The sequence below is a fragment of the Anneissia japonica genome, unplaced genomic scaffold (assembly GCF_011630105.1).
Source record: "Anneissia japonica isolate Jap-2015-1 unplaced genomic scaffold, ASM1163010v1 scaffold310_len583560_cov164, whole genome shotgun sequence".
NCBI lineage: Eukaryota > Metazoa > Echinodermata > Crinoidea > Comatulida > Comatulidae > Anneissia > Anneissia japonica.
The window spans coordinates 248,193-274,512 of NW_022695742.1; the positions used below are offsets into that span (position 1 = coordinate 248,193).

Genomic DNA, 26,320 nt, shown 5'->3' on the forward strand with positions numbered 1-26,320 from the left:
GAAAAACCCTTAAAATAAAATAAAATATTCAGTTGTTTCATTAAATGGATCAAATAAGATATTAACTTCTAGATGACAAAAATAAAAAATGTCAAAATGTTGTCAAATGCTGACTTGTTACTCTACGACAAAAGTTGATTGCCAGCCAATTTGGTCCTAGTCCAAGAATTTTGAAGATAATAAAATCAGGAGGTGCACCCCTCCTTTCCATTTTTCCTCTTTAATGAGACACACACACACACAATCTAGTAATGCAGATTCAGATTCAGCTATTCTTTATTGTCGTGACAATGTCTCAAGATTTGTTTTCTCTGTTACATTTTTGGGTTAAAAATAATTATAAAAATACATCATAATAAAATAATTATAATAATACATCATAATACATCATGAAAAGTACACCATAATAAATTTTTTCTGTTTTATGCCGTCTGGCTCTCGGCCGTTAGAGCAATAAATAACAAGTGGTTAAGATTTTTTTTTGCACATAGATACTGTATATATATAAAATATTTATTTGGTTTTTCTTTAATTAATGGTTACTATATGCTGAACACTTAAGCCGAATCAATTTCATTGTATGTTAATTTATACTTTGATAATAAGGTTTTGAGTTTGTGAGTATAGTAATATATCTAGGTGTAATTATGCCAGCTGATAGATGCCAATGGATAATCATTGCTGAAATGGTGTTTAAAGCTCATATATAATGTAAATTTAAAAAAAATAGACAAGCAGGCAGAAAAAATATGATCAAGTGTATAGAAATGTTTTGTTTGGATTTATGTCGCTTCAAAATTATAATACAAAACCTCACTTCAAAATTATAATACAAAACCATACTGCATAATGCCTACAAAGACATGCCAATAGTACAGGATTGATTTTCCGGGTGTGTTTGGTCTCATAAAGGTAAAAAGAAATAGGCGGACGCAAACAAATTTTAAGGTGGAGGTGGGAAATGCTTTTTTTTGGCCTTACATCTCTTCAAAAATATATTACCTTAACCACTTCATGCCTACAGAATATAAAAGTTCTTTTGCATGTATTTCTCATTGTTGACTACCTGCCAACAGCAAAGTCTCCATCAAGGTTGATTATTCTCTGAATGCTGTCACTGTTGCATGAAAACTGCAGAAATAAAAACTGCCTTTTAATATGTCTAGGCACCTTGAAGGTCAGAGCCTGTGGTAAGATTAAAATAGCTCATGAACAAGGCTTAGTAATAACATGTAAAGCTGTAGTTTTAAAAACAATATACATCAAAAAAAATGATTTTAAAATATTTTGTTTTTGGAAAGAATAGCATTAAATATATTCCATTTGTAGTGAATTCTTGGAACAAAATAACATAAAAATATTTATATAAATTCTGTATTGTTTTATTAAAAGGATCTAGTAAGTAATGAGCCACATTTTCACTGATGGTAAGGTTATTTTTCTATGGCAATCTTTAAATTGATTACCCACTTATTTAAAGCATTATGCAATTGATCAGCATTTTTTTATGTTCTAATGTTCAATTAAAAGCTAATAACTAAATTTAAATTTAATTTTCAAACTTAAGCAATTCAAAATACAAATTTTTTTTAATTATTTTTTTTAGCTCAATTATTTTTTTTAATTATTTATTTTTTTATTTTGTTTTATTTTTATTATTTTTGTATGTAATATGTTGTTGCAAATACAATATGTAGAAAAGGTGATATAATTATTATATTATATATACATATAACTTTTTATTCGTTAGTTTTTGTCGTTATATACCTGTAGTCATATCGCCATACCTTTGCAATGCATACTTATTGTTCCTTAACATATTATTCATTTACGCTAATATAAACAAAAGTTTAGACTGTGACTTTTCCAAATTCGTCCTGTTTCCATCTGGATTATTTTACCAGTAATTTTTTATATTGTTTTCCTGCTTTTTTCACCAATTTAAATTCAATATATTTACCACTTTGTGCTTAATATTTAAACTCATTGCCGAGATTGACTTCAAAAGCCTCGTATTGGGTAATCACTATGAAATATATATAAATATGCATTATATACTTTATATGGATATTAGTTGATTAATATGTATCAATCTGATTGGTTATTTTAAATTCTTTTTCAGTGGTTCAGAAAAGCAGTGACCAATGAGAGTAACTTACCTGAAATCCTTGAAATACTGTTTAGTAATCTTGATCCAATCTATGATTTCCATTGCAAGTTTCTGAAAGAGGTTGAACAAAGGCTTGCCACATGGTAAGTGCTAAAAATAATTTTCAACCTCATTATAACCTCGTCCTCATCTTGTGTATCACCCTCTGCATCAGTATCCGAATAGCCATGGTCATCAACATATTCACAATTGAGATCTGAATAGATACTGACAGAGTACTGGGGTACGTGTGTCGGTGTTTTTGTCAATCTGCAAGGGCATTAGGTGTTATTTATTTACCTATGATTTTATTTATTTAAATATTGTACTAGTATAACTTTCTGTATGCAACACAAGGTATATAATTTGGTTAGATGCTTTAAGGAGGGGATCCAACCACGGATGCTGAGGGAACTCTGCTTTTCAATAATGAGTATATGCAGATGATCATCATGAATATGGCATTATTGTCATCCACCTCAGTGGCGGATCAAGATTTTTTCAAATTGGGGTGGGGGGAGTTTTAGAAGAGATAAGTGAGTAGCACATAACATTGATTTGCTTTGAAATTTTTAAAATTTAGTGGCAAAATAGGGGGCACATTCCCCCTGTGCCCCCCTAATGATCCACCCCTGCACCTTATCAACATCATCCTCATCATCATTCTCAGTATCATCAGCATCATTATCATCATCATCTTGTTTATCATCATCCCCATAAATCATTTATCATTATCTGAAATCTATTTAAGAAGTATAACATATCATTATCAGCAACAACATCATTACATCGTCATAAATAAAATTGCATGCAAGTAATCCTAAATCATCGAACACCTGACCTACACAGCTATTAGCCTTGATATTATACAATTAGATCAGCCACCTTGCACTGATATCTGTAACTGTATCCCTAGCATTTGCAATGAAAATAACAAAGAGTTGATTGTAAATACTTAGTGAAAAATGTATGTTAGCGATAAATCAATTGTAACGCATTCATGTTTACTCACCATGATTTTTCACTGTGCTTTGTTTAAAGGGAGGGAAGATCAAATGCACACCTCAAGGGGAATTACCAGCGAATTGGTGATGTAATGTTGAAGAATATTCAAAACTTAAAGGTAAGTTTACCATTAATTTACTATGTCTCGCACTTCTTGCTAGTGTTTTCCCAACATTTCTCAGGGGCATTCCACACCAAATTCAAATTTTTTGATCGGAAAGCTTAGCGATCCAATCAGAAAATTTGATCATTGTGTAAGAATAGGGACGTGGGCATTCAACAAATTGGAAACGCAGTTGGAATTTCACTCCTAGCCAAATTGTTACTGCATTGTGTCTGTCTACATTGCGAACTTCTTAAAATATATATACAAATGATAAATCAATAAATAATTCTAAATATTAAATTGAAACTATTAATTTTCTTGTAAGTAAATATAATAAACAATGAGTTAATAAATACCATATATTATATTTATTAACTCATTGTTTATTATATTTACTTACAAGTAAATATAATAAACAATGAGCTAATAAATACCATATAAAAATATCTAAATACATATACTTGAACATAAGTAAATAAATTAATAATATTCAAAATGACTGATAAATCAACATATGTTTTTAGATAAAAAAGATTTGTAATTTAAAACAAATTTTGAATCCCACCAACTATTGTCTTGTTTGTATGCAGCAATCCCGCAGTTTTTAGAGTTTCTCCAGAACTGGCTGGATTTGTGAATTGATTTGTTAATATTCTATCGTCATATTACAAAATATAAAATATTGAACATTAATTTATAACAGTTGTACACCAGTTACATAGAGAAGATTGAGCAGATTATCACAGAACTCGAGGTTGCCACCAAGAAAAACAAGAAGTTTGAGCACTTCTACAAAGACTTTGAGCTGCAGAAGGTGTGTTACCTGCCGTTTAACACATTCCTACTTAAACCAGTTCAAAGGTTACTCCACTACCGGGTCGTACTAGAACGTAAGTGACAAATAATCAATATTTAATTAGAAATAGAATTTCATTATAGAATTGTAACTATTTGCAATATTGTACAGTACTGTAATTATATACACTGTATATATTTTATGTTTTCATAACATGATGAAGTTGTAAATATATATTTTTATACTGTATGAATATATTTTTTAAATGTTGTATTAATTTACATTAAGTTTTATTTGTAGCAATGAATTTTTGATGTGTATTGATTCTGATGTTTGAAATTTGATGTTTGTTTGAGTGGATTTGATGTATGTATTTGGTTTTCTTGAATTTTTGTACTGCAATAATTATAATTTTAGGCTAGTTCAGCTTTTTGTGCTTTTTACCATACCTAAATAAATAAATAAAAAAAAGATTTGTGATGTATATCGTAAAAAGACCTAAATTTCAAGTTACTCATGCTGTACACATTGATCAATCAAATGTCTTGTTGTAATAGAGTTGTGACCATCTAATTTAAATACTAACTATGTGTGGTGAAATGTATAAAAATCCTCATAAAATCAACACTAGATAATTTCCTCTATTTAATTTCTAGGGCTTGTGAAACATTATCCACAAAACCACCCAGACTTCAAAGATTGTAAAGGTAGGTTTATAATACACCTTCATTAATTCTCAATGTCACTTCATTGCAATATGCTATACAAGACTTCATTAATATTTATCTCATGGAAAAAGTTAACATTATTGAATTGATACATTAATAAATCACTTGCTGCAAGGGTATAACCTTTTCAAGGCCGTACAATAACGATGTAACAAAAATTATTCTTCTTCTATTCCCCCCTTCTATTTTAAGGCATTAAGTTATCATTTTTCATTGTCAACATCCCACTGCCACAGGTGAAATTTTGTTGAGTGCAATTAAAAAAAAGTTAAACATGACATATTACCTACGGTGATAAACACTCAACATGTGTATTTCTGTTTCGTTAGTCTGAAAGTGTGGTTTAGTCTGATTTGAACTTCATGGCACTAAATATCACAGCAATCAATAAGCACTTCAGACACTTCCTTTAAAGTGATAGTTTTTCTGAAACAACCTGATTATGTCATTGAGACATCATTTTGTCCAAAGTTTCACACTCTATCAGCATCATTTGAGCTTGAATTTATTAGGAATCAATACCATTTAATACAATCATTAAACACTTCAGACACTTTAAAGTTTCTTAGAATATTTTTTAAAGAAAGTATTATCAAAATTTTTGCAGACTATAATAAATAATTATATAAGTGAATAGATGAATGAAATAGTAAATAAGATGAATTATTTTCTTACAGCTGCACTTGCTGAGATATCGGAATTGTCTTGTGATGTTAAAGAGAATATGCAGAGGATCGAGAATTTCCAAAAATTGACAGAACTAAGGCGAGATCTCGTTGGTATTGACAACCTCGTCGCTCCAGGCAGGGTAAGATTAAACTGCCTATTTATTTATTTATTTTTGTTTTCTTTCATTGGGTAAGCTTTTACTTTAATTTGTAACCCAAGTCTTGGCTTTTAAAGCCTCTGTCGCAAGAGTCCCTAGGCGGCCTCCCGCAGTCCTGCAAACAGGTATGAATTTCCCCTGAAAGTATACTACCTCCTGCAAATTTGCATGTTTTACCTACAGCACTGTATTTTCAATTGTCTCTTAGAAGTCAGTGCCAATACGTATCACCACGTGCAACAAAGTAAAATTAAATTTGTTAAGAAGGCTCATTTAACCAAATCTCTGAGAAGTGGCTTTTTCCAACTTTGACCCCCTGGGGGAAAGTTTGAAGCACATATGAAATTGTCATAATTATTACACAATTACTATTGCTTTTTTTTACTGCATGCTGTTACTGTGTCCCATTACCTCATTTAACAAAAACCAGCCTTTAGCTGGATGATCTAATTAAAAAGGCTATCTAGTATATAAGACTAGACAACTTAAATTACACAGCATTAAGTTTATACCTAGTAAGCTATATTTCATTCTCATTTTCATTACAGGAGTTTCTTCGGGAAGGTTGTCTTCATAAATTATCACGCAAAGGGTACCAGCAGCGAATGTTTTTCCTGTTCTCCGATACTCTGATGTACTCCAGCAAAGGACTTACACCCACCAATCAGTTCAAAGTTCACGGACAAATACCTTTAAAGGGAATTAAGGTAAAGAATCTTGCAATTTTGTTTGTATTCTTACAGTTTTGTTTTGGTTATTATTGATTGTTCTCAGGGTCATAACAGCTAGCACCATCTTTGTCCTTATAAATACTGTTGTCATACTCATTGTTATGAGTATTCTGATTGTTATAATCACCATTATTTATGTTATTTTAATTTCTGATATTAATATTTATGTTATTACTGTATTATTCAATATTCAATATATATATTCTTTGTTATAAGTACTGTGATTGTTATAATTGCCATTATTTATGCTATTGCAATTTATAATAATAATATTGTTACTGTATTATTCAATATTCAATTTATTCCACTCGCAAGGTAAAACAACTCATAATATGAGTGACAAATACTAAAAATGTGTTAGCTTAATACAAATTAGACCCATTTTCAACCAAAAAACCCTTTACTGAAGCAATGATGTTTTCAGGTGACATTTCGTGAAATTGATAGGGCTTTTTCAATGGGAGCGGGAAGAGAGTTTTCACTCTACAAAATACATATCAGTATGAAGAAGAAAATGGTTTCATGTGCATGCTTTTTATTTTATACTTGTATTTGCTCATACTTTATAATTGTTACCTTTTTTATTTATTTTTATTGCGTCTTGTATCCCTTGGCAACAGGGGTGGTATAAATTCATGTATTATTATTACTACTGTTATAATTATTATTGCGCCAGAGCGGAGACGGATGGCAACTTCCGGAAGATTTTTCATTATTGTTTTGCTATTTAAAATTTATTGCTATTATTTGTGTTCATGTGTTTTCAGGTCGAGGATGAGCAAAATCGTCAAATGACAAATTGTTTCACGATCACCGGCAGTAATAAGCCGGTTGTCATAGCAGCAAGCACACCTGAAGAAAAGCAAAGATGGATGCATGTAGGTTTCAACTTTAAATCACAACTTGGTGGTTTAATATTTATTTCAGTGATTTCAATCAGTGATTTGCACTGCTTTCTAAAGAGGCGCTGATACTTATGATAATTAAGACAATAATGAATACAATACTGATCGCAAAACAAATTTTTTGTTTACAAATTATAGCTTTGGTTAAAGCTAGCATTTATAAAACTCTGTCCAGACTGTCAAATAAAAACATGTGACATGCCTAAATATGGTCATGATGGTATTACATCATGACCATATGTAGGCATATCATGACAATATATTGGCATACTACTTTATTCTTTATGTGATTATCGTCTTCTACATCATAGAGCTTAGAGTCAAAACCTGTTCAGCACGAACATTTTGTCAAAGAAAATTTGATAATGTGGACAGATATGGAACCACAAGCAGCTTGACGGAAACGCTGGATCCACAGTCATCTTATCTTGTGAAAATGTTTAGCCGCATGCTAGTCCTACCTGCATGCTAAGATCACAGATCAATAGATAGCCTGCTAGCTAGCAGACCCTGTCCCTGCCAAATTTTTGATTAGGTTCACACCGAAAAAAATTATTTTCATTTTCTTAAAGTATTAGCTGCATGGTTTCACCATTTGTTTGTGTTTTTGCTTTGGTAGGACATCAACACAGGCATTCTAATTTCAGAACATGGAGATAAGACAGCACAAGTTGGTAAGAATAATTGTCAGCACTTATGTAATCACTTAATATACATTTTAAAAAGAACACTTTTTGCACATTATTCATGTAAGAAGAAGAAGCCTAAAGCCTTTTTCAAATAACAGGGGTCCCAAGTTAAAAAAAGTCACTTCCAGGAGATCTTATTTAATGAGCTTTCTATTAACACATCTAAATATATTTTGCTGTGCATGATGATACCTATCGACACTGATTTCTGTTAGACAATTAATACTAAAGTAGTAAAAACATGCAAATAATATGATATGGAAGATTATATTATTTTCTGGAAGATTCCTGCTTCCTTACAGGAGTGCGAAAGACCATCCTGATATCCGGGATACTTGTGCGACTTGCGACCCCTGAAAAATTGCTCAAATATTCTTGTTACTAATTTTATAGGTACACTTGACCCAGACCCCGTGTTTGATGAATCGGAGGAGGAACATTCATCACCGAGAGGCTCCTTGGACCGCATTGCTCATCACCGCGCCAACACCACCGTTCACGTATGCTGGCACCGAAACACCAGCGTCAGTATGGCTGACCATCAAAGAGCCGTTGAGGTAAATATAATAAATTTCAGAATTTGGAGTCTAGAGTTTATTGGTAAATGAAAACATTGGTTTTTGGCAATGGTTTTTTTCAGGTGCACCAGTTGTTTTGCTTAACGAGCCCAAATAGCCCCATGCCTCAATCTGAGATCATTAAAGAATATTATTATTATTGTAGTGTATAACGATATAAATAAGCTGAACATAAATTGCAGTAAGGTGTAGCACTCTCTTATTTACATCTGACACTTATAATTAAAACAATAAAGAATGCAATACAGATTACAATACATTTTTTGTTTACAAAAATAAAGCTTGGTTAATCTTAGCATTTCATAGACAGCAACTAGTTCACTATTATCTCATTTTCTATCTTGTAAAAATGTCTAGCTGCATTTTATGTCAGATGCACATGCTAAGATCACGGATTGAGATATATCTAGCCAACAGGCACAGCAGTTGTGGTCCTTGCCAAATTTTAAGTGGGTTCACACTGAAAATTGGCTGGTGACCTGTTTAGTCATTTGCTTGAATTTACGCTTTATTTTATTTTGTAGAATCAATTGAGTGGATACTTGTTGAGGAAATTCAAAAACAGCAATGGTTGGCAGAAACTCTGGGTTGTTTTTACCAATTTCTGCCTCTTCTTTTATAAAAGTTATCAGGTACGTTTTTGGATTCTCTGATAAAGAATGAAACATATCAAGTAAACTAAAAAAGATGTAATGCATGTCAGTTCTCTATTAAATACATATAATAAAATAGATTTTATTTTAAGATTGTTTCTCAATCAGCAGTCAGCAATAATGTGTAGCAGTTTTATGCGAGCAGCTTAGCTCTGTCGACTAAACTGGGGTAGCCACTCTGTGCGCTAAATCGTAGAAATCTCTTGTCACTGGTTTAGTTCTCGCCGCTGCTCTCCTTGTATTTTAACTGAAGGGCTGAAGTGCAAGTTATCATAGCGCACTGTCTTTCAGATAAAACGTTTAACCTGTTGGTCCAGTGTGCATTATGGTCCATGTGCACGTTGAAGAATGCATTACAAAAGAGAACTGGATTGTCTCCCGGTGGAGCTCAATCACCACCAGAAGGACGCCACTGGAAATATGTCTTCTTCAGACTTTTGTGGGTTATCATTGGTGTTTTCACCGAATATATCCATCCATTCATTACTTATTCATATCCTAAGATGATGGTGAGACTAATGTATTGCAGTTCTTTTAATGGGTGGAATGTTGAACAATTTGTCAGATGATCAGATGTATTAAAGTCTCTTCAGATAGATCAGTTAATAATAATAATAATAATAATAAACATAATAATAATAATAATAATAATTATAATAATTATTGTGTTGACAACCTAACTTTCCTATCCATTTGTTTGCTATCAAACTTTGTAAACACCAATGAAGCCAAATCAGATTTTGAATATGTTTTAATCATTGCCCTTTCAACACATGTAGGATGACTACCCATTGGCTAGCTTGCCACTGTTAGGATACACAGTTGAGCAACCTTCAGAGAGTGATGATATCAAGAAGGACTATGTTTTCAAACTCCAGTTTAAAACTCATGTTTACTTCTTTCGAGCAGAAAGTGAATACACCTATGGAAGGTAAGAAATAATACATCAATTTTATGTTTTCCTCAGTGACGGGTGATGTCTTGGTGCTATTTAGGTGCCTTGCAAACATATAGATATGGGAATGCTGACTTGAAACTATAAAAATGAAAGAGAAAGGAAATAAAAAAGTTGGTTTCTCTTTGTATTTATTGTAATTTTACAATATATTTTTATTTTATTTAGTTTGTCTGTTTCTTACTCCATGATCTGTCTCAATTATATACAAAAAAAACAAAAAACAATACAAATTTTTAATAAATCTGCTAGACAGGATTACCAAAAGTTTACTGAAATACTGTCCAGTGACTCCAAAAAATATATATAATATATATATACACTGTTTTGAAGAGTGGGAGATTGTTTCACAGTGTACTGTCCAGTTCACGCCGCGTCCAGTTCACCACCAAAACGACCCCACTGGAAATTTGTCCTTGGTGCCAATCCAACAAACAGAAAGTTGATACTTTGTACAATAGTACTTCCAATATTTCTATTACAGAAAGCAGCTTAGCTCAGTCGGCTAATCTGGTGGTAGCCACTGTGTGTGCGCTGAACCATTGAGATCTCTAGGTCCCCGGTACAATTCCCATCTCCTTGTATTTCAACTGGAGGGCTGAAATACAAGTTACAATAGCGCACCGTTGGTCCCGTGTGCATTGATGGCCCATGTGCACGTTAAAGAACGCAGTACGCTCTTCGGAAAAGAGTAGGGGATCGTCTCTTGGTGTACTGCCCAATCACCACCAGAAGGACCCCCACTGGAAATAAGTCTTCCTCTAGACTTTCGTGGGCTATCCTTAGTGTTTACACTGAATAATCCAATCCGATCCTGTTACCTATTAATTTACTTTATTTTGCCATATAGTACATGATCATAAGTTTCTCAGTCAAAAAGTGTTTTTTTTTTTCTTTAGATGGATTGAAGTCCTCGGAAGTGCCACCTTTAGTAGCAAAGTCGATTCTTAACAAGACACTCGGCATTGATATTGTGAAGTAAATCTACAAAAAAAAACAAAAAAATTGGGAAGTACAACTGCAAGTGTGGAAGGGAGATGAACAATATGAAGAAATGAATCTGCTGCATGAATTAAAATTAATTTTGAAAAAAGACTGCATGAAATTGTAAAACTTTCATGAAACGTTCTTGTATAAAGAAAATGCTATAAACTGAGCCTTATTCTGCTTGATTTTTATAACTGTACTCTAAATTCTGCAAAATGTCTGATTTCATCAGTGTTTTAAGTTAATCCCGTGGGAATGGATTGAAGGTCGTAGGTCCTTAAGGAGTGATAACCTGGAAAGAAAATGATGTTAAAAAGACAGCAAATGATTTCCAAAAATATGAACTGCAAAGTTGCAAAGAAGTCCATTCATTATGTTTTAAATAAATAAAGAAAAAATATCTGTCACTGTTGATAAAATGGTTGCCAGGTAAAGTCTAGAAACTGTACATTTTAGTGGCCAGAATGCTGTTACAAATCAGAATCTGTACAATGTAGTTTAACAAAATGCGGTAGGTTCTAAAACTGCTTAACATCGTGTGATGGATTAACTGGTTGATAGTGTTTCACATATATGTAAATAAACGTCAATGATTTTTCATTCTTGGTACTCCAAAAAGTGGGCATCTTACTTCTCTTTTTTAAAAAAAGACATTTATTTTGGGGTGAATTTTATTTTTGTAGGACATTAGGTACATTGGACTGTTTTCTAATCCATATAAATGCAATAATCTTACTGGTATTGCATTCGCTATTCACTTTTTTATGCTTCAGGGTACAGCTTGGGATTAACTAGGGTTTTATGGTGATTAGTAGGATTTATGTATTAAATATCATAATTTTTTTAAAAGAATTGGTGCTGTTGGATGAACATTAAAGGTCAGAATGACTTCAATGTAATTTAGGAGTTGTTGGATGTACTATAGATAACTGATCCTAGATATCATTTGCATTAAAAGGTTTTTAGTCTGCTTGGTTTTTAAATATCTGTAAGACTAGTCCATGTCCACTTGGCTTATAGGCCATGTTTATATGGTTGAGCTGAGCCGCCAAGCAGTGTTTATGGCTAGGCTGCCAGGCTATGCTCAAGGACAGGCTATGCCTTTAACAATAAGAATGAAGCGGAACTCATGGTATTAAGAGGTCTAGAAGCTAACTAGTATTTGATTGCCACTTGGTCAGTTGTGTTTTCATAATTTATAAGCTTAAGTTGGCTTGGTCATTTTTAGATGTACACTATTTTAATCCAAAAACTTAAAGTATGTATCTGCATTTGTTTTATGTGCTAATATTTCATAAGAACAATGGTAACATTGAATGCTTTTAAACATATTTTATTCTCAAACTATTTTAGTATCTTTCAGTGTACTGTATTTCTTAAGGCACAAACCTCATGTCCATTTCACAATGTTTTTATATGGATTACATTCAGATTAACGTATGTAAATTATTGTTCTGGACATGCCGTATATGTACACATGAATATGTTTGTAAACAGTGCTATGGATTTTTGAGCACACATTAAACCCATGTGCACTTCACATTTTTAAAAAGAATATGGACTACCTTGAGATTAACCTAAAAAAAATGTATTCACACATGCATATGTAAATTGTGGTTGTGTACACATGGTGTGTCTGTGCACATATATGTACATACGATTCATATGTTCAAATTAGCACGCACACGTAAATGTGATATAGGCATATTATTATTATTTACATGCACACGCTATGTTAATGTGCATATATGATTCATTATGTAGATATGTATACGCATTAATATGGTGTGTGTAAATATGATGCACAGAAGTGTGTAAAGCCAAGATATGGTTTTGCTGCAGTCTGTGTAAGGTTTAAGTTTTATGCTGTAGCAATAAACAATTGTGTTGTTATGATCAATGTGCACACATATAATCGTGATATGATCTGTGTGCACACAGATTATCTTTTTTATATGATATGATCTGTGTGTACACAGATAAAAATTATGATATGACATGATATGCTATAATCTGTGTGCTCACATATAATCATGATATATGATCTGTGTGTACACAATCATGTTATGCTATGATTTGTGTGCACACAGATAATCATTGTGATATGATACGTTTGCACACAGATAATCATTGTGATATATGTGTGCACACTGATAATCATTGTGATATATGTGTGCACACTGATAGTCGTGATATGCTATGATCTGTGTGCACACGGATAATCATTGTGATATGATACATGTGCACACAGATAATCATTGTGATATATGTGTGCACACTGATAGTCGTGATATGCTATGATCTGTGTGCACACAGATAATCATTGTGATATGATACATGTGCGCACAGATAATCATTGTGATATATGTGTGCACACTGATAGTCGTGATATGCTATGATCTATGTGCACATGGATAATCATTGTGATATGATACATGTGCACACAGATAATCATTATGGTATGCTATGATCTGTGTGCACACAGATAATCATTGTGATATGATATATTTGTGCACACTGATAGTCGTGATATGCTATGATCTGTGTGCGCACAGATAATCATTATGTTATGCTATGTTCTGTGTGCACACAGCTAATCATTGTGATATGATATGATATGAAATGTGTGCACACTGATAGTCGTGATATGCTATGATCTGTGTGCACACAGATAATCGCTGTGTTGTGATATGATCTGTGTGCACACAGATAATCCATGGACATGAACAAGCCTGGCTAAAATTTGGATCATTATTAACTCATTATGGATCATTCTATAAATTTGAGATGCACTGTGATAAAGTTGGTTGTGTTTTGGGAAAGCGAGTGCTATTTTATGTTAACCAGGGTCGAATGATAACCGACGAAAATGTAATATTATTATTATTCACAACGAAAACATGTATTCTTAGTGTAAAAACTGGCAGAGCAAATTGAACATGAATTTATTAAATGTAATTTAAAATTATGATCTGCCTTAAAATAAAATGTGAAATGTTATCTGCTCCCTAAATATGATTTGGATTAACACTGCAGTTATTTACTTATGTTTTCTGGATGTAGTCAATAGAGGGGGTACGTCAATTTATGTATCTAGAGGGGGTAAGTCAGTTAATGTATCAAGTGAAGGCGTTAATTTAGGTTGATTTATATGGTGATACGATAATGTTAGATAATTTAAACAAACTCCTTGAATGTAGATCCACTTAATTTTCTCTGTATGTATTGATTATTTACGATAAAAGATGTCCTGCCAAATTTATATAAATAAATTTCTTGATAAGTATATGGTGGTGGTTATCAGTCATTTTATATTTAGTAATATTTTTCTAAATCATTCTTTAGAAAATAAACCAGCATGATTTACAGTCTTCTCCAAAATAAACCCAAAGAGTATAAAACTGAAAGAGGTCCCACTACTGGGGATTCTTTAGAATGCAATCCTATTTCAAAAAGTACTACCCAAAAGGGGCATGGCCTTAACAGCCGTTTGAACTATTGGGATGATACAGATGTGAAATGTGTGTGTGTATGTATGGCAACAACCTGTCTGTATGTCTGTAAACAAATAGGCTCCTAAACGATGCCCAAGAGGTACTGGTGGACATGTAATTGTGTGAGAAATGTTTGTTTTTTCGGTTAGATAGAAAATGTAAGCTGTACGCGATGAAACATATACCCCCTACCACCAGTTTTGAGTCGTTTTTTAGTCCAAATTTGATTTGCGCATGCGTTTGGAAAAAGTTTTCCGACATTTTGTTTTCATCGCGATAACGTCAGTATTAGGAATACTGGTCATTTCGGTCGCGCTTCATTTCGGTAGTGGTTTGTTTTCAACACATATATGGAGCGCCAATTGCGTTACGAAAATGCTAAATTTAATGTAACTAGGCCTAATTATCATTGCAAGTTCGTCAATCGGTTTATCATACTTTTTTAAATTTAGAATCCAAAAACCCCCTTTTAATTTTGGAGTTTTTAGAAACATTTTGAACGGTTGTGACTTAATTCCCGGTCATATTTGACTCGTTTAATATTCACGTTACGCTACAGCGAATTTTGACTCATGAATATTAATCAACGTACAGGATGGCAATTTCGCATGAATATTTATAAGGTAAAGTTCCAAGCTTGCGTAAACTTTTCAAGTGCGGTAAAATATTACACCATTTACCAAATCTAGAGTTTTTTTGTTGCAATTATTTCATAAATTTACTAATAATGGAATTCGATGACGACGATGATTTTATTCCGGAAAAAAAAAAAATCGCCGTGTAGAAGATGGACCTAGGCCTGCTACCTGTGATACTGTCAAAAAACAAGAAGTAGGCCCACAACAAGTAGGAGGTCCAGGAGAGAAAAACAACAATGAAGAAGGGGTGGTCCAGACACTTGTTGCGGACACAGAGTTGGATGTAGCATCTCTCATAGCAGCTTTCGAAAAAGAAAGCACATCCAAGTTTGTAGTAGGTCACCAAGATGCAAGTTATGCAAAGGAAGGTTGGCCCCCGCAAAAAAAATGTTTTTAAATTTTATGAATTAGGCTATATTATACTCATCGATAGGCCTACTAGGCCCTAAGGTAGGCTAGGAAGTTGTCTTAATTTTCGCTAGGGGCCTATCCTAGGCCTAGGCCCTAGGGCTGGGCTTTTTTTTTTATTGGAGGGGTAGGGGAGACTATATACTAAACATGGCTAGCCTAGGAAATGTTGGCCTAGTTTTTTTTTTTAGCATGATTGATTAAGGGGATAATAATAACTAAGTGGCCTAGAGGGCCTAGGCTAGTAGAGCAGATTATCATTGCAAGTTCGTCAATCGGTTTATCATACTTTTTTAAATTTAGAATCCAAAACCCCCCTTTTAATTTTGGAGTTTTTAGAAACATTTTGAACCCACTTCTTTCAAATCCTGGATCCGCCCCTGTAAGTAATTCGTTTAAAGACTTCTTGTCATATTTAGTTAAAACAAGTTTTATTATGATGGGTGCAAAAAGAATATTGATATGCGGGAAAGTAAAATTAAACCCCCCCCCCTCCCCGCGATTTTTTTTTTAATTTTTTTTTTTGAGATGTGACGCTAAACAATGCAATGTATCATTTCGAGATCTAGTTTCTTGTGTACTTGCTCGTTACTTTACTCTATTTCAAAAGGGAAAAAAGTCGCTGCTTGTTACCATACCACAATAACTAAATTAGATTAGTTTCAAATTTGGCAAAATGCAATGATTGAATTTAGTGACTATTAATTATCGCAGTTCCCAAATTTGTGTTTAGATTTTGCGTACAAAGGAAGGTATACACCCGCAGGGTTCTGGTTTAACGTTCCATTGCCTGCATACAAAATCATGGCAGTGGGACCTCTTGCAGTTTTATACTCTTCGATAAAACCATAGAGCTATTAAACAACTAGAGTGCTGACAAGATGACTCTAGTATTCTTATTATATCTCTATGGATAAAACCATAGAGATATAATAAGTTGTTTAATAGCTCTATGGATAAAACACAAAACATTTACTACTGATAGGGGGCGCTATATAGGAACTTGCAGAGGGACTGGTGGAAGCATTTACTCATTTTTTTTTATAATTTGTGCTTCCCTTTCCTTTGGAATAAGAGATCGGGGAACGTTTTCTATTTTTTACGTTATTTAACTTACGTCGACGATTGTTAAAGTTATTCTCAGCAAGGTAAAATCGACGTGTGTTTTACATGACCACTTGTTTATCATGAATTTCTTAAAGAAGCTGTATGTATAATATAATGTGTCGCCTTAACCTCTACAAATCCACCCACCCGCCCTTCTATATTATGATCTAAATTTCGAACAGGTACTTACGCATACCAATTTACATCGTTGAAGTTCATGAACATTTTATGGAACATATTACAGTATGTTTGCTTAATTAGTGATCTGGTTACCGTAATGTCATCATCGGTATTCTGCTTATTGCAGTAGCTCCTTGTATGATGAGTTAGTTTTCATAGATCCCTCCATTCTGTTCAATATTCTGACTTTCTTTTAATTGCACCATAACAACCCAATTCTTACTAATAAACTCTTTTTTTCTTGTACCCCTTTTCGAATCCATGGTCAAATTGGTGGAAGACTTAAATCCTAAATAAATGTGGGTTTCATCAAGGTAATTTAACTTGGGATTCGTACTCCAGTCAACATGGCAAACATTATACTTTAAATCTGCTAAAGTAACACAATTCAACGCGTTTTAAAGCTCAAGTTTGATTAATTGTATTCTGTCAAGTATTCCTGAGAGTTCAAACGATGAAATACCGTTTGGACTGGAGACCTCTAACTACCGTGCTTCTGCTGACTTTACCACACTCATTCTTTTCCACGTCATAGTATAGTATATAGATTGTATTGCTAAAAATGACAAACTCCACACCATAAGTCTCGCTATGTATTAGATTTACATTATGTGTAGAGCATCATGTGTATACAGTATTATGTTTGTCATGTGAAGGGATTGCCACCTATCTGTGGCGGATGCAGGATTTTGCTGTAGGGATGCGTTAGAGTCCACACGGCCTCAACATGTTTCGGGCTGAGGTGCAAAAAGTTTGACAATGTGGACCCCTAGGTGCCCGGAAATTGCATTCTCATAACCTAAAATCTTTCCGGTAATTCATATCAACAATACAATACAACAATTATTTTTTTAATATGTTAACATAGGGAAGAGCGATCTGCGTCTGCACCCCCTGCATCTGCCCCAGCCTATTAGGACAGTGATTATTGTCACTAAAGGTGATCCTTGGCCATGTGCCTAAAGGAATAAAATAAAATAAATATAAAAATGTGTTATGTGAAGGGATTGTCACCTAAAATTATTTTATTATCAAAAAACATACTTGATAAAAATGAACATCAAAAATGACAAAAAAAACAACACCAACAAGAGACAAAATTACAGTGAAAATAAGGAAGAAAAAGACAAGCATTAGATATCGCGTCTCTTAAAAGCATGATTAACAAACTTAACAACTGGAAGAAGAATATCAGAAACATGGGCATCAACTAAGACGACAAATTTATCAAAATCATTTAAATTAACAAAATGTGATGCTCCTTCACTAATTGAATTTAATAATTCATTACGAAAATCGGAATAAAAGGAACATTTGATAAGAAAATGAAATTCATCTTCAATCTCATTTGTAACACAAAAGTACAAACTCTGTTGGAAAGAGGAGAAACTAGAGAAGTATGGCGCCCCTTCTCAAAATCATGAGGAAGTGAACACTTGTACTTAGTGTAGTAAAGTTGCAACGCATATCGATATCAAAGAAATTTCAATAATTTTCATTGGTAAATGTGTTTTTAAAATATTTAAAGCATTTTCAACTGGTTATTAGTGATAAATTAGGCCTAAGCCAACCAGAACAAAATTCATCATGTAATTTGTCAGTAACATTACCCTTTAAATGAGGTGCATTAAGTGAGCTGGGTTTAGTCCAGGCATTTAACAAATTACAATAATTAAGTAAAGAATGAATACTCCTGATGACCAGGTAAATAGGCCTACATAATTATTCTGATACAGGTTTCGGTTATCAGGCATCGAATTAACAGCAAGAGACATACCCTTTCCTACATTGTTTTTATTGAGATCATGCCAATATTTAGCAGAAAGACTAAGCATTTTAAATTAAATAAAATAGGACACAAGTTGGCCAATAATCGCGGCACCTAAAATGGTTTTGCACATTTTGATAAGTAACAGTTCATCGAAGCTGAACCATTATTATGAAGATGTTTCAAATTTCTTAAAAGACACGGTGACCAAACTTCACTAGCATATGACAAAATACGTAAGACAAGAGTGTTGTAAATACTGTAGTTTAATAGCAGCGGAACAATTAGGCCTGACGGACCTAATTAATATCTCTGAGAATTTTAAAGTAAGCTTTAGATGCTTTTTGTTGCAAGTGTTTCAGCGCTAACAAATGAACCAGATTGGCAAAAATAATACCCAAGTAGCCGTTAATTTTTTTTTTTGATACATTTTTAATACAGTATTTTGGATTCTTTTTAATTTTATTCGAATAATAATGTAGGCCTAAGGTTACAACTAGACCTAGACCAAGGCCTAGTCAGTTTACAGTCGTAGAGGGCAGCAGTCATGTTGTTACTGCAGCAGCTGGCCCGAAAACTAAAAATAAGGAAGTTGTGAAAAATCATAAACATAGTAAAGAATGTCTTTAGAATGGTCAAAAGAAAAAACAGAGGCTTTAGTAAGTCTTTATCAACAAAACCAGTGTCTTTACGACCCATCACATTACTTGTACCGTGATAGAAGTGAAAGAAAAAAGACCATTTCATACATCGCTTCAGTACTCCAGACCTCGGGTACGTATTCCGTAGGCCTAAACCAAGCAAGGCCTAGGTTTGGCTTACAGGCACATTCCAATAGGGATTCCAATGCACAGGCATAACTGTGTCAGGCTTTAGGCTAGACTTTTTACTAATAATAAGCTAGGGCTAGGAATACAGTGTAGAATAAATCTTGGCCTCCGCTGTCATCATGATGCTTAGTTTTGTACAAGGTGAAGTAAGGTGTCAAAAGCTACTGTAAAATGAATGAGATGCGGTAAAAATACGATGTGTGTAAAATTAGGCCTTTTCCATGAATCGGGAGACATCTTGAAGTTATGACATACATTGCGAATCAGAGGTGCGTAAACAACAAAAATAATAATAATAATAATAATAAGATTTTAATACACTACTTAGATAGGCTTTTCTTTTTCCATCTTGATTTCAGAGGTTAAAAACATTTTTCAATTTTTTTCAATCATATAGTGGTGTAGACTAGTCTTATAAGAACATTTTGCTGGAAACATTTTTTGGATATGACGTCCTGTTATGGAGTTATGATTTTTTAAATAACATGATGTCAGAAAATCAGCCTAAAAGCTTATCTTATTTTTGTTGGTTACACCGCTGATTTGCAATGTTTGTCATCACTTCAACATGTCTACCGATTCGTGGAAAAGGTCTGTCCCTTGGTTAATTAGGCCTATTCATTTTTTACCTTTAAACAATTACCGTAACTTTCTTTCATCATGTAGGCCTAGGGCCAAGCAAATTTAAAATATGTGTATATAACCACATTTTTAGCTACAGGCATATTTTTACATTCATTTCTTTCACAATTCAAATTAAGACAACAAATATTGACATTGATATATCACACAAAATTTTTATGTGTATTTTGTAAAAACTCCCATTTTTTCTCCCCCTGCAGAAAACAGCATCACAAGTAAAATCAAGAACATACGATCTCAGCTGTGGCGAGAGAAGTGGAAAGAACAGTATCGGGAGTTAAGCGGTACAGAGGACCGTGGAAGCTGGTGGTTAAAAGATTCCCTCCAGTTTCTGCAACCGTTCTTGGTCCTCAAACCAGCAACATGTTGTCTGCCGGTAGCTCAAATTTCCTCTATTTTCAAACACTGTTATTTTTTATTCTAAATTATGTATTGTCTCCTGGAAGTGATGACAAAATAAAATCATTAAAAGTGATTTTGAAATTAACTTGCTCATTTTGCCATAACATACAATTTATTAAATTGAGCATAGAATTATTGAATTTAAGAAGATGTAGTGTACACAGTAGTGGACCGTAAGGTAAAATAGGGTATGCTGGGGGCTGCTTATGGTACAATTTCCATTTATTAACCTACTCTAAAAAAGGACTGCATTCAGCCTATAAAGTTAAAATGCAAATATATTATATTTGCTATTCTAACACAACCACACGGTTAGGAGAATAGCAAATTTAACCATTGATAAGGTATGCTCCCACTTCTATTGATTCTCAGGCATTGGCTGGTATAAAAAACCAATCATACAGAAATTCTAAGCAGCTGAGAATATGACACTATCCTAGATACCAAATCAATAATTATTAGACATTCTAATGAAAGTAGCAATCAACTCAAAAAAATTAATGTTGTATAAAAGATTTTGAAGAAGAAATGCTAAATAAAATGGAGAAAAGACACAACAAAATATTTTCTTCTGCGATTTAGCTTGGGTATCAGGGTTCGAATTTCCTCAAAATGCTCCATCAGCAAATAGTTAATGTGTGCTGTGGCTTTACTGCAGCAATTTATTCTTCTTTTACAGCAACAAGCTTGGTAAATTGTTTTAAAAATACAGTGAGCCTATTCTATGCAATTTTAAAATCCATTGCCAGGTCTGGATCAGACAATGCAACAGCAAAAAGCTTGCTGTTGGTACTGTGGGGAAATTCGAACCCTGGGTATGCAGAACAGTCTGCCACTGAGTGTATGCTGATTTTTAGACTGGATAATGATAAAAGTGATAAAAATACACTTCCAGTGCTTTCGCAGTAGTATTATGGGTGAACATTTTTTTAATACACTAATTTATATGTTCAAGTTGATAATTTAAAATTATGTTACTTCAAAATAAGCTAATAAGTTACTTTCAACAATAATTTTTGAAAATTTTTTGGTATTTTAACATCATTAACTAAAAATATTTAATATTTGTATACAAATTGAAGAATGGTGAATGCAAAGAGCAGCTTAGCTCAGTCGGCTAATCTGGTGGTAGCTACTGTGTGTGCTCTGAACTGTAGAGATCTCTAGGTCGCCGGTTAAATTCCCATCGCTGCCTCTCCTTGTATTTCTGCTGGAGGGCTGAAATAAAAGTTATAATAGTGCACCGTCTTTCGGATGAGACGTTTAAGCCCTTGGTCCTGTGTGCATTTATGGCCCATGTGTACGTTAAAGAAGGCAGTAGCTCTTCAGAAAAGAGTAGGGGATTGTATCCCGGTGTACTGCCCAATCACCACCAGAAGGACCCCACTGGAAATAAGTCTTCTTCTAGACTTTCGTGGGCTATCCTTTGTGTTTACACCGAATAAATCCAATCCAGTCCAAAAATTATGCGATCATAAAACTGTATACGTATATTGAATGTTTTCGAGTGCCATAGGAGGCAGAGCCGAGTTGAATGGAACAGTCAATGTTTCAACTAATGAAAACATAATTTTTGTACATGCGCAAATACAAATTATTTGTTTTATAACATACAGTACCTATAAATAGGGCTAGGTCACTGTATTAGTTGTATGTGTGCAAAGCCAATGGAACAAAAATATAGGGATAGAATTCATAATGACATATACTTTTTTTTTTGACTGTTGTAATCAGTAATATTGTGACTTCTTTCTTCTTCCAGTTGGAAGATGGACAAGCATTGCAAAGTGCAGTGTCTCCTGGATCTGAGCCTGACAAAGACTTAATGCAGACTAGCAATATTGACTTCCACCATCAAACCAACTGTCAGCATACTGTTAACAGGACGGACTTTCACAGTCCATCTCTTCAAGTCAGCAATCCCACCAGTGGTCAGGCAAATATGGAAGTTCTTCATAATGATGAACAAGAGAACGATGTATCTGGAGGAGATAGTGATCAATTTAACCAGCTTGAAGAAATTGAAAGGATAAAAGATGACACTGAAGAAGCCTCACAAGATAATTCAACTGACACTAGAAATGATCCAACACGATTCATCTCAAACTATCCAACAGGAATTTTCAGGAATGATTATCTGTTTGATGGCAGAAGCCAAAAAGCTAGATATAAACAAATTGGTCCAAGATCAAATCAGAGAATGGCAGAAAAGTGTAATGAACCTGGAAATATTGTGCCAGAAGGACGGTCACAAATCATTGATGAAAATATTAATAATTGTTTTCGGTATGTAAATTCTGATTCAACATCAGCTAATATTTTGACAGAATTGCAATTGAGGAGTAAACAAATATTAAGCGAACATCCGTCAACATCCGCTTGCGATGGATCTCATCCTGAGAGGTTAAGTCAACAAACTACTTATCCAGAGTTTAGCCAAAGAATTCCTGATGCAGAAATAGCAGCATCACCTAAAAGAAACATTGAAAGAGATTCAAGAACTCTTCAGCATACTCGTAATCAAAGGAAGCGGCTTGGAAATTCTGTGAGAAGAGTAGTTGAAAAGTACACCGGAAAAGCAGATACAACCCGTCACAAAAAATCCAAACCTGCGGAAAAAGACACCGAATGCTCTTGTAAATGGTCACGTAGCAATACCCACGATGGGTATGATGGTAGTAGTAAGTGTAGTGGTGGACATTTACTAGTACAAGCAGTGTCATGCCTTGAGAGGGTCTCTGACAGACTTGCTGTGGAGGACCAATGCAGTGTGTTTGGTAAACATGTAGCTAATGAACTGAGGTCAGTTACATCTCTGGAAGCTCAGAGGTGGGCCCGGATGAAAATTCAAAATATATTGTACGAAGCGCAAACTTTTGTAAATCCAAGCAGCTCTGTACCTAGAAGTACAGTGCATGCTGACATATCTGATAATAGAAATTCCTCTACCAATAATGGTACAGTCCAATCAACCAGTGTTGACTGAACCCCTTCTTACAAAATTCAATGATTATCAGAGCGCCACCATGGACAGATATTCGATCAATTTAAGTTAATCATCGTAGGATCATCAATGGAAATTTCAACACATCATATCAACCCATTCATTGTTGCTGCTGTACTAGATAAAATATTATAGGAGTGATATTTTCCAATACCTGATGTGAAGACTCAGTACGTTGCGAATAGATTTTGCAAGCGAGTTGGGTAAGAATCGAATCCACGACCTCCAGATAACTAGCCTGCTGGTGTAATAACTACTAGACCACTGAGCTTGCACTTAGTGGCTAGTGTGGAATCTGATCCCCCAATGAGCTGTCACTGGCTAAAGCTAGGGACCCCCAGACCCTAAGGGGCACTGGGATGTTCATCAGCAATTTGCATTTTGCAAAAATAGTACGAGCAGGGTCTTTTAATGAACATGTTAGAACATCTACTGTTAATGCACTCCTAAAACGGCATAAACACCGAAGTGAGGGCTTGTCCCTCCCTCAGGGCTATCTACTTTGATGCAGCCCCTGGGTAGTAGGAGCCCTAGAAATCTTAGCCAGTGGCCAAGGCCACTTTGTTACGCCGCCACTGGAAGGAAAGAAGCGTACGCCTACAGTAATTTGCATTATGAAAATTCTAGCAAGCTAGATAATGCATCTGATGAATCTTTATTTATTGTCGCATACATCCAAGCTCGCATTTTTTTACGGTGGGCTTTGTGAATAATTCAGAAGATGTAATTATGCAACCATTTTAGTAGTTGCGGAAAAAATTGTAACGAAGAATTACATGAAAAGTGAACAAATTTTAAGAATAAATGGGCCTTTAGTTTACATTCTATCTTTGTGTACTACACAGCACTTTTAAATCTCAATTATACTGCATATCACATTGTAACCAATAGCCAGACATAGAGCTTGAGATGTTACAATTTTATACAGCATAAACGTTTGTTTGAATTATTTGAATATGAACCATCCAAATATGATTTCTGATCAGTAGAAGGTGCTACTGTACAATAGATGACTTTTTGGTTCATCTGTTCTTACTGTACATTGCGTAATTCTGTTATTTTACAAGTATGTATTTAATAATGTTATTTTGTGTTATAAATAGTAACGTACCTTATTATTTATTTTATTTATTTATTTTATGTATGGTCAATAGCCTATACATTCTATACACAAAACGATGTTTATTATTATTATTGTTAATATTACAGTATTGGTATTAATGTTACTGTATTATGTTTACTAAAATTATTCATATATAATTTATTATCACAGTCACTGTGTGAATATTATTACAGTATTGGTATTAATGTTACTGTATTATGTTTACTAAAATTATTCATTTATAATTTATTATCACAGTCACTGTGATTAGTATTCAGGCACAAATGCCAGAAACTAAATGTTGTACACATTTTATTTTATGTATTGTCTAACTACTTGTGAAATCAAAGTGTTACTGTTTGTAATCTCAGTAGTACATGTTATTGAGTATAGATTGCAATAAAAAAGAAATCATTCTCCACTTTTTTTACCAAACTCTTTGTTCGAGGCAAGTAAAAAAAAACCACCATACTGTATTCTTGTGCAGTGATGGATTCAGGGTGGGGTGGGGGGCAGCTGCCCACCCCGTCCCCTACATAAAATTTTCAAAATGGAGAAAAAAAGGAAATCTATTCAAATTTTAAGTATGAGAGTGCCATCTCCGGTTCTATAAGGAGATGCCATAATCAACCATGGTGGGGCTGAGGTGGTACACCCCTCCACCTGTGAAAGTTTCAGCCTGGGCTCCTCTATTTAAAATTCCTTGAATCATCATTGTTGCGCGCAGATCAGTCATTTATTCAAGTTAAATAGCGCCATAAAACAAATGTTCACAGGTGTAAGGTCTTATGTTTATTCTTAAAAATGATTGGGACATTCAAAAAAGAGGTGGAACACAATTACAGAGACGTGGTGCAGCGTACAAAAACACTCTCTTTTCTAAAAAGACTCCAATCTATATCAGACGGAAGCATTTTGGAAGTGGTCCATCCGGCAGCATAATTTTTTGACTCATACAGTTAAGGCATCAGTTATTGAGGGCGCTATTTTGGGTCCGTTAGGTGAACTGATGTGCATGAATAATATGCATACATGACCTCCCCCTAGCGAAACCAGTTCAGTGGTGGGGTATCGAGTAAGCTGCAGTGATTATGCGTGGATGAACGCATGGTGTAGGCCAAAATATCGTAAATAAGCCTTGACGCAGGGTTCCCGGAACGCCGCCCTCAGCGGCGAGTGCGAAGCACAACCCAGGGTCAAAAGTGGAACGTGAAATTTGGATATGGTTTTGTAGTCAGATTTGCGAGAAAAACTTCAGCTACCCGTATTTCTCGACTGAGACGTCAGTGGCAGCTGTAATTTGTATGGCAAGGAGATTGAGCAACCCTTCATTCATATTAAGGGAATTTACGCCCATAAACTTTGTAGTTATTAATATTTTGGTTATAATAGAAAATATTCATTTTTTTGGTGACGTCACACTCACCTTAGTTAGCATGCATACGTCATAAGCTAGATACGTCACCTTTTCCTGGTAAGGCAAACTTTCCCAGCGTTCTTTTTTCATGGATAAACAAACACCACTGCTTTGCACATGGATGCCTTGCCCAAGCCAGTGCTACAAGAGCCGCATTGTTAGCATTGTATAATACTTAAATAAGGTACCTCTGCAAATGAATTATTCTTCGTTATTTTTT

The 26,320-nt window shown here is 34.1% G+C and overlaps 2 protein-coding genes across 3 annotated transcripts in view; both read left to right on the top strand.

The window, feature by feature from the left end:
* LOC117101549 (FERM, ARHGEF and pleckstrin domain-containing protein 1-like) overlaps positions 1–14,394 on the top strand; it is a 93,621-nt gene extending 79,227 nt beyond the window's left edge. For both annotated transcript variants that reach the window (XM_033241526.1, XM_033241527.1), the window contains exons 15-26: positions 2,123–2,253; positions 3,191–3,272; positions 3,964–4,150; positions 4,713–4,763; positions 5,462–5,592; positions 6,159–6,317; positions 7,109–7,219; positions 7,866–7,920; positions 8,329–8,492; positions 9,038–9,145; positions 9,946–10,097; positions 11,021–14,394. In XM_033241526.1, the coding sequence (XP_033097417.1) occupies positions 2,123–2,253; positions 3,191–3,272; positions 3,964–4,150; positions 4,713–4,763; positions 5,462–5,592; positions 6,159–6,317; positions 7,109–7,219; positions 7,866–7,920; positions 8,329–8,492; positions 9,038–9,145; positions 9,946–10,097; positions 11,021–11,072 (1,383 nt within the window). In that variant the 3' untranslated portion in view covers positions 11,073–14,394. The remainder of the gene's footprint in view (positions 1–2,122; positions 2,254–3,190; positions 3,273–3,963; positions 4,151–4,712; positions 4,764–5,461; positions 5,593–6,158; positions 6,318–7,108; positions 7,220–7,865; positions 7,921–8,328; positions 8,493–9,037; positions 9,146–9,945; positions 10,098–11,020) is intronic.
* Positions 14,395–19,233: 4,839 nt separating this feature from the next.
* On the top strand, positions 19,234–25,098 carry LOC117101550. The gene is made up of 3 exons (XM_033241528.1): positions 19,234–19,477; positions 20,376–20,551; positions 22,340–25,098. The coding sequence occupies exons 1-3, from the start codon at positions 19,324–19,326 to the stop codon at positions 23,561–23,563; spliced, it is 1,554 nt and encodes a 517-aa protein (XP_033097419.1). The 5' UTR covers positions 19,234–19,323; the 3' UTR covers positions 23,564–25,098.
* Positions 25,099–26,320: the final 1,222 nt, after the last annotated feature.